General features: G+C 39.4%; 1 protein-coding gene across 1 annotated transcript in view; it reads left to right on the forward strand.

Annotated features, from left to right (window-relative positions):
• Positions 1-21,482, forward strand: part of PCNX2 (pecanex 2) — a 150,885-nt gene that overhangs the window by 55,210 nt on the left and 74,193 nt on the right. Inside the window, exons 16-20 of the mRNA XM_041485485.1 lie at positions 7,377-7,486; positions 9,634-9,730; positions 16,126-16,218; positions 16,703-16,853; positions 20,957-21,098. Coding sequence (XP_041341419.1) covers positions 7,377-7,486; positions 9,634-9,730; positions 16,126-16,218; positions 16,703-16,853; positions 20,957-21,098 — 593 coding nt within the window. The remainder of the gene's footprint in view (positions 1-7,376; positions 7,487-9,633; positions 9,731-16,125; positions 16,219-16,702; positions 16,854-20,956; positions 21,099-21,482) is intronic.

Here is a 21,482-nt window from a genome sequence, read left to right on the forward strand (position 1 = left end):
GATTTTTCAGGGCAGGGAAACATGATAGATTCTATTTGGCAGCAGACTTCTGGGTTGCAAAGCGTGTTGTTTTGGCTGAAATGTAGCATCCTCAAATGTCAACTCTGTTTATTGGCAGAACATCTTATATCTCAGCAGGTGTAACTACCAGAGTTCTATTTCCTGAAATAAATTGAAGAGGAGAGTGGATCTCTAAGTGATTTTGTGCTATTTACTGGTGAACAATTGCTCACATCAAATGCCCAGCCTGAAGAACATTCCAGTGGTATCAGGCTTGGTTCTCTCCTTCCTTAAGTGGTTCTTATGTTCTAGTTATATTCTTGCAGGGTGAAATAGTCTAACCTGCTTTCTCTGTGTACTGAAGAAGTTAATTGGAGGAATAATTAATTTACGCTATTAGTTTCCTTTTTTATTAAAATAAAGCCAATTTTTATTTTATAATTAACCTGTGTTCTTCAGTGAGTTTTTCTTGTTCTTTTTAGAGCATAAGCTATATATACATACAATAGTTTGATTTAGATTTGAAATTAATTTTGAATAGCAAATTCACTGTGATTAATTGTTTGCTCTAGAACTTCAGATTTAGAAAATTAGGAAGTAGGAATTTTTTTGGGGTATGTCCACAGAACAGTGTAAGTACTCAAGGTACCTTTCAGCGTGTGAATATAAGCTCTGAAAACTGAGACTAACAGGCCTGTTCTGAAGTCCTGTGCCTTGTCCAGACTGATTTTGCTGTTGAATTATGTTGTACAAGACCAACTGAGAGCCTGTATGAAAAAGAAGCTGTGCTATAGATGTATCATTTAACATAAGTTTAACTTACCAGTTTAACTTAATAATTCTCATGGATTTTCATTCAGGTGAGTTGTCTGAGGAAAATTATTATACAGTATTCTCAGTTGAGAGCTCATCCTGGGACCTGCAGGCAATGTTTGGCACATCCAACAGGTTCTTCTGGCCCTGTCACTCTTTCTGAGTGACCTTGCAGTGCCTTGCAGGCCATCACATGACCAGAAATATTTCTTTCTCATGGCTAAAAAGCACATAGCACCTAAAAATGGATGGAGAGATCTGTAGTTTTGTGTGAATGGTGAGGGTGCGAGTTGGGTCAGGTGTCAGGCTGCTGTCATGTCCCATCACAGGCCTGGATGTTCTGGGGAATGGCTGCACACTGCTCACCTGGCAGACCTGGGGTGTTTTTTATATGACCAAAAGTGCCCTTTCACACAACTAAAATAAGGGACAGACTGTCACCAGGGCAGGCACAAACTCTTTGCAAGATAATGATACCTGTGTGTGCGCTTGGACACTTGGAGAAGAAGAAGGAACATGTTCTTCAGAGGTGACTGGGAAGCAAACAGGTCCCAGCTGCTGTGGCCAGGGAATGACTCCCTTCCTCACAGTGCTCCTGAGCAGCTTTGCCCTTGCTTGATATTGGTGTGTAGGAGCTGTGGGTCTGCAGCTTGTCAGGACCTCCTCTCGTGGTGCTACTGCTGGGATGATCAGTTTTCATTTTCTGTAAGGCTGTCACATAAAAAAGAAACTCAAAATTGTTCACAGTAGGAAGTACAGGGTAATGCATCTGAAATTAGAACAGATAATTTCTCCATAAAAACCATGAGCACAAAATAGCTGGTCTCTGTCTCTGTATTTGAGGCCTCGAGGACTGATGGGCAGGGCACGATTTATCAGTGCTGTCAGTGAAAGCAGCCTGTTGTGAGTGGAACAGGTTTTCAAGTCTCTGTCTGCCCTGGCTGGTGCCAAAGTTGTTCCCGGTGGTGATGATGTGAAATCACATGGATAGGTGTCTGTTGTGCTATCCCAGTGATGCAAAAGTGATTTGGTTACAGGTTTGAGGTGCTGTAGAGCATCTCTTCATAAACCTTACCCCATTACACATTTGTATCACGAGTGGTAGGACACCAGCCTCTTATCCATCTCTGCATGTAACAATACTGTAAACCTGGTTTCAGATGACTACATAGGTAAATGCCTTAGATTCTGAAGTGCAAAAACCTGAGTTTCTCCTGCTTGCTTTGAAATTTATCTCACAGACCTCTGTTTAGTGATATCACACCTTCTCCAGTTCTTTCCAGGTCCTCTATGAACTTTCATTTATTTCTGCTTAATACAGAGCTCTAAATCCTAAGCATGGTTTTATCAGCTCTTTTGTTCATTCCTTGGATTCTTACATCCAATAGCAGCAAATTTTCATCTCATTACTTTTTTTGAAGCTCTTGGGTAACTGAGCTTAGTTTAACATTACCTGAGTTCACTTCAGCCAGGCTTTATTTTTGATCTCATCTTCAATCCTGTAATCTTGAACAGAAATTGGCAGCTCTAATAGCTGCCTAAGCTTTGATATACGAAAGGGTTTTCTCTTTTTCCAGGAAGAGGTGTTTTTATTTTTCAGATATTACATCCATCAGATTGGAGACATGGGAATTTCTGTGCCATATTTTTCACTTGACTAGAATTTCATGATGTACTGATTTTTGTCTCCTGCTCCATCTGTTTTGTGGTCTGTGCCCAAATATTTAAGATATGTTTTTAAAAAAGGCAGGTATGCCCTGTTACTTTTTTTACAAATATTTGGTCTGGAATTTAGCCATCCTGATATCAGTCTTTAGCATTCCAGTGTTCCAGGGTTTTGCTGCGGGGCAGAAGAGCACATCCCTGAATGTTTCTGGAATCAGTCAGTCCTTGTCTTCTGCCTTCTGTTCATATCAGTTAGTTTGGATTTGAAATGTATCCAGAACCACTTAAGTACTTGTCATCCAGGGGTTTTTTGGTTTTTTTGGTTTTGGTTTTTTTTTTTTTTGGGTATGGAACTTGCATTTTATCTTAATCATCTTGGAAAAAAATGCACAGATCTTTGGACTTGGGTCAGAAAAATTAAACTGATGTGAATGTATTCATATGTGGCACACCAGCTTTTTCCAGCTCTGTAAATATATATTTTTTAAAATAAAAGTTACATAGTTTCCATTACCTTATACCTGAGGAAAGTTCTTTCTGGTGGCTTATTTATTGCTTCAATGGACACTTACTAAAAATCCTGTGTGGATTTTAAACTGTTCTCAGCTCACATTGGTGTAGTTTGGTTTGTTTGATGAATTTGAAACTCATTAATCAGAATAACAGTTCTCCTTGCTTCCTGTCTTCAGTGATGCAGGTTTCATCTGTGTAAATTTTGAAATATTTGTCTTAGGAGTTTATGGTGGGAAGGAGTTGCAAGGATACAACTCCTTCAATCTGCTAATACAGCCCAAATAAATTTCTAGACAGCAGTGAATGGGCTCATGTGTATAGACAGAATTCCTGTATATGTAAGTGACCAAAAATGGAAGTATAATACTATTGGATAGCTTGATTTCTGCTGCACAGAATACTCTCAGTCCTTTTGGAGGTTTTGGAGGCTTTTTTTTTTTCTAATTTAGAAACCCCTGGGGTTCAAGCAAGAGCTGTTAGGGGTATTAATTTTGGAGAGTATTCCTAGATACCATGTCTTTCAGGAAGTGAAGTTTGCAGCCATATCAAGTCTTGCACTGTAGACATAACTCCAGTAGTTATGGTCTTAGTTTTCTGTGTGTAATAACTTATTTTCCAGACAGAAAAAAGGAATTATGCCTGTAGAATCCAACATGGCCCAGGGTTACTCTCACTCTATGTCACTGTACAGGAATGTAGAAATCTGCATTATTTCTTTAGGATAAACTCGCCATTATGTGAAACATGAGTATCCATGCTTCCTGCCTGAATCTGCTGCTCATCTTGCTTTTTAGCGACGGCATTCCAGTCACAGACTGGGATCTGTTGTGTAAGGTGCTGTGTGTGGATACACATGGACACCCCTGTATCAGTCCAGTCTTTATGGATTTAAATTTCAGCAATGAAAGTACAGTCCAAGATAGCAGCAATTGCAGAGAAAGAGGGCCAAAGTTACTTGGAGTGGGCAGTGATACCTGTATTCTGGTAACTTATCACTTGTCATGTTTTTGGAGATCATCTGGGAAAGTAATGCTTTGTTTTCCTTGGATGATGGAAAGATAAGGCTGGTGGGTATCTCTTCCTAGAACTTGTCTTAATTCTGATGAAGCTCAGTAATTCACATATTTTGGGTGTTAGTGTCTACTGAAAAGGAGTATCCATGGTAATATGGTGTTAAGCTTATAGTTAGCCTTCTAGAGAACAAGTTCTTACTATTTTCTCCTACTTTGGGGGGTGAAGAGGGTTCCCTTTTACCATCTCTTTCAGAAAGCCAGTGTTTTAGATCTTCAGAAATAGGATGATAGTATTTATTTCCATCTTTACCATCACACATGTGGAATGATTGGCTGTCAGCCCTTCCCACTTCTTGCTTGATATGTGAGCAATGGCACAGATCCATGATGAAACAGCAGTGTGGGGGTAAGGAGAAAGAGCCAAGAAAGTTTGATTGAATTGCACAAGGGGCTACGTGACTTTTAAAGGTCCATTCTCACCCAAGCCATTCTCTGACTCTGTAAATATGAAAATTGATGAATTCATGCAAGATGAAATCATGAGAGTGGAAAACCAGGTGTGTGAAGACCAACTGAATTTTGTCTCCAATTTTAAAAACCCAGCCACAATGCCAATGCCTTCAATGATGCTGCCACTGCAGCAATCTGCAAAGTCACCATTGAGAGGAGTACTTTGAAATACAAAAACACAACAGAAAAAGTAAGGAGAACTTCTACTTAGCATACTTGTTTCTCTGTCCAGAGCACTTTTTGTCTCTGGAGTAGAACGTATGATTTATTTGAGCATATCTTTAAAAGATAAGTGTGTTACGTGTGGGTTTTTTAGGAGAAGAAAGAAGTAAAAAGGATAAATGTGGGACAGAAAACTACTAATACTACTTTTTAAAAATATATTTGCCTTCCCACCTCTAGTATTGCTAAAAGGCTCATAAGTTCAAAGACACCCTTATCTCCCCTTTTAGTGGATTGTTTTGGGATTAGGCAATTCTGCGGTGGGGGAACACCCCACTCCCACCACTGGTCTGTTGTAACTCATGGCTTTCATACCTAACCCTGTAAGTCTGTTTCACTTGTTTTAAAAATGGCTACATGAGTGTCTGCATCAAAGCCAAAACCATATATGAAAGCACTACATATCACCTCAACCCAATGAGGTAAACTGGGAAGTGAAAGTCCCTGTCTCATATGACAGATAATGCCAGCTTCCAAGAGTAAAACCTGTCAGTCCTTCAGTCCCACTGAGAAGAATCATTGTTCAATTATCAACTATATTATTTTTTTTTCATTTTCTAAAATTTAAAGCTACCAGGCATCATTTGTGGGGGAGGAAAATGGCAAACTGGAAGAGGGTACGTCACACTCATACTGGAGAAATGACATCTCTGTTCATTCTCATCTCTTCTACGACATTGTGTAGCATTTTTCTAGAAAATCCTGTTCTCTAGGCACATAGTGAATATTGATGCCTGTCCTACCTGCTTTCCTGGCTCCCTGATGTCTGAGTTTTGAGGGGACAATGACAGTTTGGAAATGGAGCACAGACCAGACAAATGCAGAAGCTATGTGTAATATGCAGAAAATATGGAAATAGAATTCCTGAGACATTAATGTGGGGATTCAGCTGTGTACAGCTTTATGGTAGAAAAAGGGTGGAATGATTTTTCAGACTGGCTTCTGATAAATTTCAGTATCAGGAATATTGTTCAACTCTTGATAGTATTTTGCTTTCAAAAGAAGTTGCAGTGTAAAGGGGCAGTCATGCACTAGAAGCTGCTGGGGGGATCTGTACACAGTGGTGTTGCCTGAAAATGCAGAGGATGTTTGAATAGGCTGTGATTCAGCCATTTCCTTCAGTGTTTTGGAGAATATTAATTGAATGTGACAGGAGACTAAGGATGGGAAAAGCTAACCAAAAATATATTTGGCCCCAAAACTGGGAACAGTGAAATGAAGAGTAGGATTGTATGGTAAAGTTTAAATTGTCAAATAAATGGTGCTGGACTCTTTCAGTAATAGCATGTGAATCTGTCTTTTGTTTGTAATTACTATTTGGGGTAGGATTTTTTGATAGAACCAGGCTCTTCTGTCTTTTATCTTTGTGATTTTCCATAGTATGATGAGGGGAAGATGATTCTTGGAATTAAAATTTCACTTTTTTGGTACTACTCTTAGGATAACAAGGAATTTCAGAGTTAATTCATGCAGAATTCCGTGCTGCAATGGGTTAGATGTTTGACACTTAAAATTAGTTTGTCTTAGGTATTCATTGCACCTGAAAGAAATAGTGTGTTTCCTAAATCATGCATAAAACTGAGCAAAATAAGGCTAATAAACTTATAAACTTACTTCATCCTCTGAAAACATTGGTGCTTTACTAACTTTAAAGTTTTTAAAGCAAGAAATAAGCGTGCAGAAGAAGTCTTGTTTGCACTAGCCTGAAGCTTCACAGATCCTGCAAACACTGCTTTTCAAAACCTGCTCAGAAAGTGCTCTGGTGCCAGGATCTGGTGAGTTCACATTTGGTTGATCAGGAAGAAGTTATATGGAGGCAAGGAATATAATAAGTAAGTGAGATGGATTTGTTCCAAGTTTCTTTGTCCTTCACAGACGAAATTTGTGTTCTTCACAAATAGGACTCACAAGTATGTCTTGGGATCCCTAATTTGTACCTGAGGATGTCACAGATAATCTTGATAAGCATTCCTTAAGCTTTATATTCTTTCTGTTACTCTTTCTAGCCAGTTTTAGCTGTTAGAGTCACCTGGAGAGAGTTTCTCATCTCGGTTATATCCAGAGTGTGCTGGCAGGTGTGCCAGTTGTCTCTTGCTTCCCTCCTCGGGGATGTCACACACCCCCGTGGCAAGTGCTCTCCCTCTCTGCTGTGTTAGCATCCAGGCAGGGCCTGGGTGGAATGCACAAGGCAGCAGAGAGATGTCTGAAAGAAACCCCAGTGCCTGATCTGCCTGATATTGTCATTTGTTACGTGCAGTCTGGCCACAGGTCAAGTAACAGCGTATCAGTTTAGCATGTAGATAAATGCACTGCAGTTGATTTCACTCTGATCTCATTTTAATGAGAATTTTCCTCTAATGTTTCATTGAAGAGGAAAGAAAACCTGCCTTTCATGTGGTTTCCTGGCTAATTGCTGATTATAGGGGAGTTACACAATATGACCACAAAACATGCCTTTAATTGCAAGGTTTTTTCGCAGTAATAATCTTTGATATGAAAAAGGATTTTCAGTCTGTGGTAGATGGTGTACAAATGTAGATGTTGTGCATGTAACATTGCATGTATGATGTATGGCTTAACCTACTTATCTTGGCTTTTTAAGTTCTGCATTCCTAACTTTGCTTTCTGTCATCCTCTCAGGAACCCTGGGATGCACAGCACATTCCAGCACTGTTCTCTGCTTTCTGTGGTCTGCTAGTTGCACTTTCTTATCACCTCAGCAGACAAAGCAGCGACCCATCTGTGCTGATGTAAGTTGCCTGTAAATGTTTTTTTGCTGATCACTCTTCACAGAGCGTAGCTGGAGTGGTGTCTGAGTTTCAGAACCACAGGGGTTGCTTCCTGAAAGTACTGAGGTGAGGTGGAATTCTTCACCATGTCTGCATGGTTGGTATCAGTCCTGTATATGAATGAAGTGCTGCAGTCAGATCACCAGCAGGGCTGGTGCTCTTTAAGCAGCGCTATCCAAAATCTCTGAAGCAGATTTTTCCCCTCTGGGAGGTTGTGTGCTTGCCAGGTTAGAGGACAGTGATTTAGTTGAGCGCGGTTCAGGCAACTGGAGTTGCAGAATGTGCATTGGTTAGCACTGGGACCAGTAAAAGGAGCATTTAATGTGCTGGGAAGATGGCTTTATTCCAAGTCTTGCTGAGGATTACTTCAGTAGGCTATGCCTCCCAGTTTGAGGTTCCATCCTTCCTTTTGTTCTCTGACACAGCTGCTAGAGGAACTGAGGAGAGGAAGTGTATGCTAAGAGGTGACACTGCAAACAAGGAAGATTAAGGAGAAAAGTCCCAACATTGTGATCTGCATGTTGAGGTGATGTGTGAGAGAGAGACCAATAGATTCATATCTCAGGTGCAGCAAATATGAATTTCCCAGTGCGGAAACTGTGATGTATGGCTGTTATAGGGGCTGTGGGGGTCAGCAAGCAGCTGGGCAATTACATCTGTGGCTGTGGCGCTAAGCAAGTGGGTTTTGTGCCACCAGTATCACCACAGCATCTGGAATTCTGCTTCACAGACAACTCAGTTTTATCCTAGGAGAGTGCAGAGGGCCTGTAAGAGGTTGTCTCACAGGGAAAAGTTCTCTCCTTTGATTCATGAGGTGAAGCTAAAGGCTCATGATGCATAATTCTGCAATACAGAAGAGAGAAGGGGGAAGTGGAGAGCTTTTTAGGCTGTTCAGGATTCTATTTTAGTAGAGAAACTTGGAAAAAGCAGAGCAACACTGACGGGGAAGGAAAAGATATAGAGCACTAGTAAGAAATTGTCATCCCAGTAAATCTTACTGAAGAGTTGGGAAATTCTTTATCATCCAAAAAATTCAGGGAATCTGACATTTATGCATTGCTAGGTTCTGATGTGGCAAAGCAGCAAGAACTGCTTGCATGTCTTGCCATGAACTTTACCCACAGCCTACTGAGTGTGACACAGATGTCAGGTAGATTTTGCTCAAGCTTTATGTGGATGGTGTGTAGTTTTTTGACCATTGCATGGAAATTATGTATGGAAGGAAGTAAAGCTATGTATTAGCTGTATGTAGGGCGAGTTCTTAGCCTTGGCATAAAATACACACAGGTAGATTGCAAATCAGCATGAAATTGTGAGTTCTTTCAATTTTGAAGTAATTTAAATGTATCCTTTTCTCCTACTTCCCAGAAAGGACACACCAGTTCATGAACCTCTTTAATAAAACAGAAACTTTTCTTCCTTGAAACTTGTTTTAAGGAAGTAATCTTAAACTATTAAATGCATTTTAACTTATAAATCTAGCTAGCAATTTCATAACATTTGCAATGAAATCTTCACCAGCTGAAATGGTTCCTAAAATTAAGAATACTTGTACAACAACATCAAATGTTTATTGTGCAATTGTAAAAATGCATCATCCTTAAAGAAAGATATTTAAGATTTTTTCTCTAAACAGCTCTGAACTTTTAAATAAGTTAAGGAGATTGGAAAAAGTATTTAAGGTCTGGCCTATAGCATAAAATTCAAGATGGATGAGGAGGTAGCACATAAATCTCAAAGAGAGAATTAATATACAGGTTGTACAGAACTGGCTTCCTTAGCCATCTAAAGAGCTCTCATATTGGTTTCAGCTTAGCTGAAACAGAACTAAGAGTCATAAATGCAACAGAACCCTCTCTGCTCATTCTCTAAATGACTGAGTCGCATTGACTGGGCTGCTGAGACTCCTCAGGATTCTGATGAGGAATTTCTGCCCTGATCACAGGTGGAGCTGGTTTGTGTCAATCTCCAGCTGAACAGAGATAAGAATGCCAATATATACATGAACAAGGAAATCTGAGGCTGTTGTTTCTCTTCTGTCCTTCAGGAATATTCATATCTGTTGCACATGTTCTGAAGTACATTAACTAGGAATTTTTTTTAAACAGGTCCCTTATTCAGTGTAAATACATCCCTCACTATCTACGCCAGCGATTTGAAGATTCATCAGAAGATCCCCTCCCGGAAAAAATGAGAGAATCAGTGGTAAGTCTTTTTCTTTCCTTAATTTCTGTTCAAAGCTCTTTCATCCATTTTGCCCAATGAGGAACCTTGTAAATATTGTCATTTAGTAATTTAAATAACTAAAAGCACAGATAGATGATCTTTACAGTGAGGCCAGCAGTGAGAAGGGGGATGCACACCATTTTCCTTTCTGAAGGACTCCTCTGAAGGGCTCTGCCACATTGATTCTTTAATATAGTCCATGGGAAGTGCACTCTTAGAGGCTGGGGAGTGGTGCATCTCTCATCCTAGTACACAGAGAACTAATTCAGGTTCTGAGCACAGAGTTGCAGCCTGGGAATCTGGTGTGTCCTAGGTAGGCTGGATTGTTCAACAAGCACTCAAAAAGGTGAGCAGTCCTGCCAGACACTCTGTGTGCGCTGCGGAGGAGCTGGATTTGGTCCACAGAGTTACATGTGTTTAAAGTGTCCCTTATTCTTTATTTTTCTATGGCTAGGGCTACCTCTTTTTCAGGAATGCCTTTTCTGTGCCAGGATATACTCTTGACACCCAGCCAAGCCAAGTGGAGCACACTGCCAGACTTGGCACCTAAAGGTGGAAGAAGCACATGAAACTGGGATAGTATGGGAGAGGGAGGTACATGCCTGGTGCCAAGCATTGCCATCTCATCATCTCTTCTTTGCTTGGCAGGCTGTTTATTTACTACTGTCTGGCAGGAAGCTCTAAGTTTGTGTCAGCTTATTTCTCACTTCAGCATAAACATCATGAAGTGACCCATCTTCCTTTTTGTGTCTTTTTATATTAAAAAAATGTTTGTCGTTACCCAGGGGAGGTTGATCTTCTAAGGCACTCATGTGGGAAGATCATCAAGTTTCCAGAAATGCTAAGGGGTGTTTGACATTTATTAGTCATGTGAGCTCTCTTGCTTCCTGGCTGTCAGACAGCCCTTCCTCCTGACCACATCCCCAGTGCCTGCACATCCGAGCATTTGCAACCTAGGCAGCTATTCCTAAACTTCTGAATGCTTTCTGAAATCCAGGAGCATTCAGAGTCTCTGGAAGATAGACTGCGTTTTTTGACCCTTAGACGTGACCTGGGAGTCTGTAGTTCCTACTGGCCTCCAGATGTCCCTTCAAAGGAATGCATCTCTCACGTACATCTTGAATCATTTTTTAGGCATTTTATAAGGTGTTACACAGCCTACATTCAGCATATGCATTGATCCCACACTAACAATGTTTTCTACTTCTCTAAGCTTCTGCTTAGATTGTCATTTTTACCATGTATAATGTTATTTTAAACTGCTTCCTCTAATAGGGCCTACATAAGATTAAGTCATATGGCTATTTCTTGTTGCTTGTATTGAGCTACAGTTTCTTGCAAACTAACTGTTTGCAACAGTTGATAGTGGAATATGAGTGTGCATCTAGAAACAGAGTAAAAAAAAAAAGTAGTATTTTTGTTAAAATTTTGCTGTATTCTGTGGTATTTGTGGTGTGCGGGTTATTGCTGTGGTTCATTGACATTCTGTTCTTGTACATGGGGACTGTATGGGAGATGTAATGGAAAGCTTCTCGTACTCCTGTAGTTCTGTCTTTTGCTGATAGTGCCTTTCTTGGAGGAATACAGATTCTGATGTCATCTGTTCTGCAGATGGAGCCCAGCCCGGGGACTGAAGCAGTTACTGCAGCTGTCCACTTAATTGGTTTCATTTCACAGTGCAGAGGGAAACCTTGAGCAAGGCTTTAAAATATTGAAAATAAAAACCAAAAATAGTGGAAAAAATCTGCATCTAAGATCCTGGCTGTATTTTTAAAATGAAGTAATTCTGCAGACCCTAACAGTTTTTATATCAGTGACATGGACAGGGATCTGCTGTCTTACACTAACACTGCACAGCCCTTGGGCCCTTGAGCCAATGGGGTGAAAGGTGCAGAAGTATAGGGATAACTGCACTGGGATTTGCCAGACACAGGACTTCAGTTCTTCTCTTCACAATGTTTCATTCCTGTCGCACTTTTTCATTTTGTCACACTTTTAGGATTAATTAACTGGGCTTCCTGGCACCTTTGCTCTCCAGGAAATGCCTGGATTTGGGAATTGGCACTTTTCTGCTCTGTACATTTGATACTCCATGATGCTGCTGCTACGAGGCAGAGGCTGCTTTCCTTCAGTGTTGCTGGAGCTTGCTAGTTCTTTGCCTTTTTTTTTTTTTTGCCCTCTGTCTGGGCTTCCTTCAATATGTATAAAAGTTGTAAGCCAAAGGGTTTGCTTACAATGTCAATTAGCAGTGCTAATTTGGAAAAAATTAGCTGAAGAAAGAGAGGGCAGTTTCTGATTAATGTGGGCTCTTTGTCTAACCCCTGTGTTACCTGGTACCTCTGTCTCAGTTAAACACCAAGGAGACTCCCACTGCTGTCTCACCAACATAGTGCTAATAGGGCAAGTAGGGAAGAACTGAGGCAGGAGAAAATGCACATGCATCAAATTCAAGGAGCACAATCAAGCCACAGTCCCTGCTGACTTGCTTCAGCAATAGCAGTCATGTTCAGCAGCAATAGCAGTCATGTTTAGGATGTAGGGCTCGGCTGACTCTTCAAAGCCAATTTCAAGTAATTTCCAGAAGTTTTGTAAGGGGATCTTCAAACTGTTCAGCAGCTGGGTGAAGCAATATATCAGTATTAGGAAGAGATTTTGTGATGGCAGCTCATTTTTTCTTGAAGTGCTTCCCTGCGAGTATTCCTAACCCCTGTCAGTGGCAAGAGATGGCAGGATGCAACACAGGCCAGCCTTGCCTTGGTGATGTGTGGTCTACAAAACAGCATTTAAATAAGATCCATTTTAATCAGAAAGGCAGAGGCATACAGAACCAAATCACCTTCTCAAGCAGCTAAAGCAAACAAGGTTAATATTGAAACTTAATGTGTTGTTTTCTGGATGGCTTTGCATTGGTGTTAGGGGTAATAAATACTGCATCTCTAATGTTTGATTACATGACTTTTACCCTTTTCCTTTCCTTGAATAACTGTAAGAATTGCCAGCTTTGGAAGCCTGAATTATGAAGCAGCTGTGATTGATAATTGACCATTCAAATTTGAGAATGGAGCTTCCTACCATTATAATTAATTTCTGTAGGCATCTACATGGCTGATTACTAGATTAAGCAGTGATCTGAGCGTGATAATGTGTTACATTCAAACTCAAGGTTCCTTCCTGGTCTTTAGTACAAACATTTAGATAGCTAATAAAAGGATCTGTACAAAGCTCCAAAAAACTAATTGAAAATAATGGTTGGACTTGATGATTTTAAAGATCTTTTCCATATAAACAATTCTATGATGCTGTGATAATAATTAAAACAAACAAAAAAAAAGAGTGTCACTCTAATATGTTCTGCTTGTGAAATCCCCAAGGCATCAAAGGTAGCAATGTTGGTTTGGAGTTACTTTTTTTTTTTTTTCCCTTAAGTAAAATGGAGTGTAGAATGACTTTCAGCCCAAACTATAGCAGTGACTGTCTCTCACTGGAGAGATTTGAACTGTGAATAGGATTTTAATTTTTAATTTTTACGTTTTTGGACCAATTGCAGTGAAGGGCTCAAGCATCATGCTATAGAGCTATTCAGTACTCAGCTCATAAGTTTCTGGCCTTGGGAATGATATCCAAAATCCTGCTTTAGACAGTTGGGTCTAAGGGTAGGCACATGGTTTTCAGGAGCTAGCTGCCTTCCATCAGGAAGGCCAGGAGCCACGGATCCACCCCCAGCGGGTAGATGCCCAAGGTTTTCTCCTGGAGTTGCCATTTCCTGGGGGACCCTGTCCCCTGTGCAGTGACACAGAACAGAAGCAAGCACTGCTCAGTTTTGTTTTAGAGGGAAAAAGCCTGAATTTTGTGAGAAGCTTGAAAGCATTGGCCACATCAAGGGGGACCTTCTGTGTGGACCATTGTGCCACACTCCGTGCTGTATATTTGCATTTTGAAACAGTTCAGTGCAAGGACAGAAGGACAAGCCTGGGCTTATATGATACTTCAAACACGTTCTATATTGCCAGAAATGGAAAGCAATTGTCAAATTTGGGGTGGAATATCTGAATAATAATAATTTTCTTAAAAAATAGGCCTTTAGGATTGTCAAAAGTTATGAGAGCACTGTTAAAAGGACAGTTGCAAAAGGAAAGATGGGAAATACAAGTCCTGTGCAATATAATTTGTGTAATATGTTCTCTTCTGAATGCAATGTTTGAAAAAATTCTCTTTGGTGATCTGGCCCAAAAGGGAAAGTTAGGATACCATCTCTCCCCAAAATGTGCATTGCTATTACCTCTGCTGATTTTACAGCTGAATTCTTAATATTTTACATGGCTTTTAAAATGTCAGCTTCTTCAGTCATCTGATTGTGAGAGAAATCAGCCATCTTAATAGTAAGCCTTTTGTGTTGTACAGAAGAGCTTGTGAATGTGATTGGAGTGTGTTTGTTGTTCTTAGAAGCTTCTTTTAGATTACTGAGCAGTTGAATTCAGCTGTGCAGAAAATGATATTTGATCAAGACTTTTCATGCTGTGTATTCACAAAAGGGCTGAAGTAGTGCCATCTAAATTTGACACTGCTTAATTTTCTCAGATACTGCTGTTTTACATAGATTTTGTATGCAACATCTTTAAAAATATCTGGAAAGGTTAAAAAGTAATTTCCATTGCATAGATTGGTAATAATTCAGTTATTCATTTTTATTAGACTGTGTTTTTTCAGCACTGCTACTTGCTAGTGAGGGAAAGTTGTGAGAGAGCTGAACAAGGACCTGTGGTGACAGGCAGAGAGCCAAGGTTCAGTCAGGGAAGAGAAAGCTTTTCCTGTGAGCTCCCTCATGTTGTGGTTCTTGTGTTGAACACGACAGCCAAGGAGGAAGGCTAGCAGGGCTGTGCTTTGAAAAGATGGTCGGGGGGGTTCCAAAGATCCAACTCTGCTCCCACACCTTTGCAGCACATGCAGCCCATGTCCAGAAAAGGATGGCTCTCAGGTGGAGGGAGCACCACTCTTCTGGAGACATGTACATACTCCTGAGCAGCCCTGCAGGGAGGGCAAAGACTGTGGTGGCTGCTTGAGAGTTCAACTAAGCCGTATTGGAGTTTCCTGGGACAAAGCAAAAGTACTTTCAGAGCCTGAAGGCTTTTTAGTCCTGCTGCATTTCAAAGGGCTGCTGCAGTAAGTGGAAGTGCTGATGCAGGTGACCTTTTCCTGAGAAGCATCTTTCATAACAGGGAGTGATAGGCAGCCTAAATATAGAGGTTGCTACCAGCTTCCCTGGTAATTCACAGCCCTTCTGTTCTTCGCTTGTTCTGCTTGCTTTCTTTTTTATCTCCTTTATTTGTATAGTTTGCCATACTGTCGTTATTTTAGTTTTCTTTCTTTTTCTCTGATGAGGTTCATTAAGCTTATCTAGATAACCCCACCAGGAAGTCAGATGAACCTCTGGTACTAACAAAAGTGTTGCTTTTCACATGTTGTTTCTAGCTATCTTTGAATTAAAGCATAAGTCAGCTTCTACACCAAGAGCTACAAATAGTTTCTCATTTGGTAACTTAGCAGCAGAATTGAGTGCTGAACCTAAATGCCCTTCTCATAAATCTAAGACAAGATTTTCATTTACTCACAAAAGCATTTGGGTGACCTCTGAAGTACAATTCAGAAGACTGCACAGATCACAAGCTATCTTGTTTGTTTGTTTACTGAGAATGACATTTTAATCTCCAGAAAAATGTGCTGTCAAGACAGTGATATTTCCAATCTTTACAAACAAAGTTACTCCTACCATGGTTACAGATCTTTACATAAAGGCAGATGTGTCCTTTCATTATCATTCAATGACACTGAAAAAAGCCTTGTCTAAAATCTACAAAATCTTGCTGCAATTTGACTTCCAATAAAAAAAATCAGGGAATGGGACATGTCACTTTAGAACATAATAAATGTATTAATGTTGTGTCTTACGGAAAAGCATGACTTTTTTCTGTAATGCAAGAGAAAGGGGATAAGAAAAACTAGTTCTTGAAAATAGGAAATGGAACCAGAATTTTGATTCCCAAAAATAAGAAGGTCATAATGGTAAAGAGTTATATTCCTCAAGCAGAATCAGATTCAGTATTAAAATGTATTGCTTTCATTTCTCCAATATTATAACTTTGTTATTTAATAATATAATTCAAAATTAGGTGTGAAGAATTTAAATGTCATTACTTCAACAGACCTGGAGTGTGGAGAGAGAATTTCCCAAAGCAGAGTGGAGAAAATACTTTTGTATTAGGGAATGCTGATTAGCCTTATTGCAATTCAGAGTATAAGTAATTGAGAACAGGGTAATTACTTTGGTTAAAATAGTGCTACCTTACTAATTGTGTGTAAAATAATTATTTTCACAGAAAGAAATCTTGAAATCGGATCTCATTGTCTGCACAGCAGCTGCTGTTCTGTCATTTGCTGTCAGTGCCAGTACTGTGTTTCTGTCACTAAGGGTGTGTATCTATCTTTTTTTTCCCCACTAAGGTATTATGTCTCTTATGCAAAACCACAGGGTGCTTTAACTGGAAAGAATAGATGGTGTGAGAAGAGAAGTTAGTGAAAATGCATTTGCTGGTCATGATAACGCTGTTATATTTGCAAAGCAGTTAGTTTCTGGATATTTGTATTAATTTCAGTATTGCTTGTTTGACATCTCTTTCCTTAAACAGCTCTTATGATATGGAACCCAGAGGACAGAATGAATAAGCCTGACATTTTGCCTTTTTTCCTCCAATCATGGAGAAAAAAATTGGTTAATTGTGTGTGCAAAATGCATATGTCAAAATCCATATTCACCTAGCATCAAGAATCTGAACATAGAAATAAAAATCAATTGCAGAAAAATACAATTATGGAAACTGTTAAAAATGTTTAAAATAGATATATATGTTGTGTGTAAATTATAACTATGTTTCCTTTTTTTCTGCTTTGGCCCAGCCATTTCTCAGCATTGTGCTGTTTGCTTTAGCGTGGACAGTGGGATTTGTAACACATTACATCCTTCCTCAGCTCCGCAAGCATCACCCCTGGCTGTGGATCTCCCACCCCATACTCAAAAGCAAAGAGCACCAGCAGCGGGAAGTGAGAGGTTTGTAATACAGTCTTTTCTGAACAGTGGATGCAATGACTTCCAGCTTGCCTTGGTTTGAAGAACAAAAAAAAAAAAAAAAAGCCAGAAGTAACAGAGCTGGGAGAATAAATGATCCTTTTACTTTTGAGTAGCACACATATAATTTTAATTTTTCCACTGCCCCGCCAGCAGATCTGTGAACCTGTAGGAATTGTCTTCTCAGGCCACTGCCCAGATGGGCTGAGGCCAGGCAGACACGTCTGGAGACTGTCTAGTCTGATGCCCCTGCTCAGAGCAGGGTCAGCTAGAGCAGGATGCCCAGAGCATCCAGTTTTTAATATTTTCAAGTGCAGAGACTCTAAAAACTTTATGGACATAGCATTCAGTCATCCTCACAGTAAGAAAGGTTGCTTCAAACTGTGGTATTTGGATGGATTTTGGTGGGGGGTTTCTGTTTTTTTTTTTTGGTTTTGTGGTTTTTGGTGGTTTATTTGTTTTTGTACTACTTTTTTCTGGAAATGGATTTTCAATTTGTGCCCATTTCTTTTGTCCTGTCTCTGGCCACTGCTGAGAACAAAGTGGCTCCATCAACTTTACTTTCCCCCATCAGGTATTTTTACCCCAAAAATGCTGCCAATCAGGCATTCATAAGATGCACCCAAGGCTTTTTCTTCTCAAAGTTAAGCAATCCCAGTTCTCTGTTTTTCCTCATATGCTGAATGTTCCTGTCCCTTAATCATTTCACAGCCTCTATGTGATCTTTCTTGAGCCACTGTCTGATCTGCCTTTTGTTTTACTTTATAGTACTGTTACTTGCTGTGTTGCTTAACATGGTATAGTTCATGCCTAATAGATTGGCATTCTACATAATTAAAAAACTTAGAAGATTTATGAGATTGAGGTATTATTTTTTCTACTTTCTGACATATCAGCAAATGTAGTGCAATTTAAGTATTCTAATTTAAATTATAACACTTCTAGAGAAACATTACAATTGAAAAGAACTTAAATTTTCTTCAAGATTTGTTCTTGCTGATGTCTGCTGGCTTCAGTGGGTAGTGCCTTGATGCATGTGAATATCAGTCAATATTTTAGTATGTCGAGATCTGATTTCCTGTTCTGATAGAGTTATTTCTGAAGCAGGCAGTGTGCTTTGAGAAGTAAAGCTTCCTCTCTCCACCCCAGCTCTCTTCTTGCCTTTGCTACCAGCCAAAAGCTTGCTTGTCATTTCTTGATGGATCCCACGCCTTAATAATTCTCAGTATATGTTTCTGAAGTGTTTGAAGACAGCATTTGCAGAACAGCCTGTTGAGGCACTTTAGTGTGTTCTTCAGCTAGTCCACAAAAGTGCTCAGATCACTCTCTGGAACACCATACATTAAGGATTTAAGTCTTTTTTATTTAAAAAAAATAATGTGTTTCAAAATGATTACTTTCCAAACAAGGTTAGGCATGAAAGAAATACCCAAGAGACTCGATTGAAGGTTGCCTTTTAACTTTTACTGCAATATGCGAAGGAAGGTATAATAGAAATATAAATATTATTAACCACCATGCCCAGCTGAAAACAGTGTCCAGGACTTCCTGTCCCTGATAACCAGTAATTCTGATAAATACCCAACTTGCACGGTTTGTTTCAGCACTTAATCATAAAAGACCACTGTAGGATTTTTTTTGCCTTGTCCTAATTAAGTCTGTCTTCATTTTTCAAAAAACATTCTTTTCCTAAGTACAGTGACTCAGCATTTGAAAAGGTTGAAGGTAGAGACTTGCTGCACTGATTTCCACAGATGGATTTCCTTCTGTTTTGAGATCCAGCTGCATTTCTCATGCTGCCTACTGTGGGAACAGTCTTTTTTTGCTTCTTTTGCCGTCCTCATTTATATGTGGCATGTTCCTGTGCTTTGGGGTCTAAGTATTATTGCAATGTCGCTGGTGTTCTGTGTTAGAAAACAAGAGTAAAAAAAAATTATATATATATATGTGTGTGTATATATATATGTATATATACATATTTCAGTCCCTTAGGCTGCTGCAGAGGTTTTTTATCAAGTCTGAGATGAGACAGACTGTGGAAAAGGTAATCCCTTTGATAGATATGTCTGATGGGCTGTCTTCTTTCTTTTGTCCTGTAATAAAAATGTAGGAACAAAACATTAAAATGTTCCCTCTTTGTATAGAAAGAGAAACTTGGAAAAAGAACAGTAGTACCCCATTGTTGTCAGATGCAGACAATGAAAGGACAAGTACACAAAATAATACGTCTGTGAGGAGTTTTTATTGCATGGATTTTAATTTTAATCTATTTTTTTCTTTGACAAGGGTAGTGCTATTGAAGGACAAATGACTGCTTGCAATTAGACAAACAACTGGCAGTGACAATTCCACAAGTTTATTCCTGGCTTTGCTGCATAGACTTTGGATGAGCTCCTCAACCTTTAAGGTGTTCCATAGAATAGCAATTATCAGACAAGTTCTTGTGCTGCCCTTGTGAGATAACTCAGTTATTACTTGTCATTGTCTTGGCTGGTTTCAGAATGAAAGACTTAGGTCAAGATGTATGAGCTTATGGTATATAGATGTGTAGAAATTAGTGAAGGATTAAATGAAAAAGAAATCCTGATATACTAGGCTGTTTTTTCTTCTCCTTCCTCCCCACTACTGCTTTTAAACGCCACAGGTTTGTGTAAGCAGTTTTCAAATCATCCACGTCTTTCCCTGGGGCCCCTTCTGAATGTGAGCTCTTTATTCTGTCTCCATTGTCTGAACAGACCTCTCTCTGCTCCTGCCCCTACCTTCTGTGTGGTTTGTGTGATATGCTTATCTCTTGATTGAAGCCTGAATTCTTACACAGAGCTCAGCTTTGGGCATGGCTGAAGTTCTTGAGCTCAGGAGGAGGAAAGAGGAATGGGGAAGAACAACTAGGTTCCAAAATGGGCATTTTGCTGTGTGTATGAACTTCTGGGTAATGAAGAGGCAATGTTTTTATGCTATAGCAAGAAACAGAAGTTATTTATATTTTCTGAAGGGGGATTTTTCCAAGAGCATTACCTTAGCTTAAGGTACCAGCAAAGCATGGCATCAACATAATTTAGAAGGATTGTTTTAGATCTTTGTCTTAGCCTATGCAATATACAACTGTGCCTGTAGAACGTAGAAATCCATTGATTCAGCATGTCTTCTTTGTCTGTCATTGAAAAGGTGTGTATCAAAGAGGGGGGGTCTCTACATATAATTGTTTTCATTTTGCAGGGATAATTATTGGCAATTCAGTAGATGGCATTTTTATTTCTGAGTTAGTGCCAAGTTCTGCCTTTTTGTGTTCACTGCTTTCCCAATAACCTTGTCTAGCTGAGCTTTGAGGAAAAAGGCATTGTTTTTGTCTGTGCACAAGTGTTTCTGCACTCCTAAGTTCTCATAGCAGCTGAATTGCATGGAGCATTCGGTCCTTGTTTAATACTCGTATTAAGCACTGTGGTATTGTTAGAAAAGTCTACTGAAAAAAAAAAAAGCTGTTCCTTAGAGAGGAATGATGTGAGATGTGATCCTGGCAGATACTTCTTACAGTGTCTGTTTAAGTGTTTTGGGAAACATCTATGACAGTTTCTAGCTCCTGATATTTCTTCAGTCTTTAGATCTCAAGGGGTGTTTCATTTATCAGTGAGGTCAATGATAATTTGCATTCTAAGGAACAGTGTTTTGCTACTATAAAATGGGGAAGTAGAGGCACAGAGTTCCAATGAGGTTTCCGAGGTGATTCAGCAGGTCAGTGCCAGAGCTGGAGAGGGCCTCTCTGGGGTCATTACATCCACTGAGAGTACTATTTAATACACCGACTAAATAATTGGATGATGTAAAAACCACCATCTAGCATGTGCTGTCTTTTATTGTTTCTGAATGTGTCTCAGGAGTGCAATTATAGTCAGCAAAACAGATACTTTCTAAACTCAGAGAACAAAATTATTTCTCCATTGCCGAAGAATTATGAATTCCATTATTTCATAAATTAGTTGGTTTACTATATTTATTTATGTGAGCTAACTCATGTCTTCAATGGTACTCCAGTGCAAAAAATGCTGATGATTTGACGACACAATCTGTTATCTGAATTTCCATTTCAGATGCTGCTCATTTGATGTGGTTTGAAAGGCTTTATGTGTGGCTACAGTGCTTTGAGAAATACATTTTATATCCAGCCATAATACTGAATGCACTCACCATTGATGCTTTCTCAATTAGTAAATACAAGAAGCTTGGTACACAGTAAGTAGATTATAACTCAAAGTATGTGATTAGTAGAATATTTGGTTTTAGACTGAAGACTGAGAAATGGAATTTGTTTTTAAATAAGCCTGTAATCTTGTCACAGTTTGCTTTCATGCATATTAGTTAAAAATACAATAATCATTGGCTTTGCTGCAAGAAAAATGCAAAACCACCTTAGCACATTAAAATGTGTCTCCAGTGAGAGAGAGTGAAATTAAAAGATTAAAGAGCTATATATAGATATATATGGAAGGTCTGAACGTCAATTAAAAGCAAGACACTATATCAGGCTGCAGGTGTTTGATGGGCATAAGCTCAGTGGGGTAACTAGAATTAATCAAATGCAAATGAGAAATCTAGGCTGGATATCAGGAAACATTT

This window comes from Pyrgilauda ruficollis, unplaced genomic scaffold (genome assembly GCF_017590135.1).
Source record: "Pyrgilauda ruficollis isolate IOZ18807 unplaced genomic scaffold, ASM1759013v1 scaffold70, whole genome shotgun sequence".
NCBI lineage: Eukaryota > Metazoa > Chordata > Aves > Passeriformes > Passeridae > Pyrgilauda > Pyrgilauda ruficollis.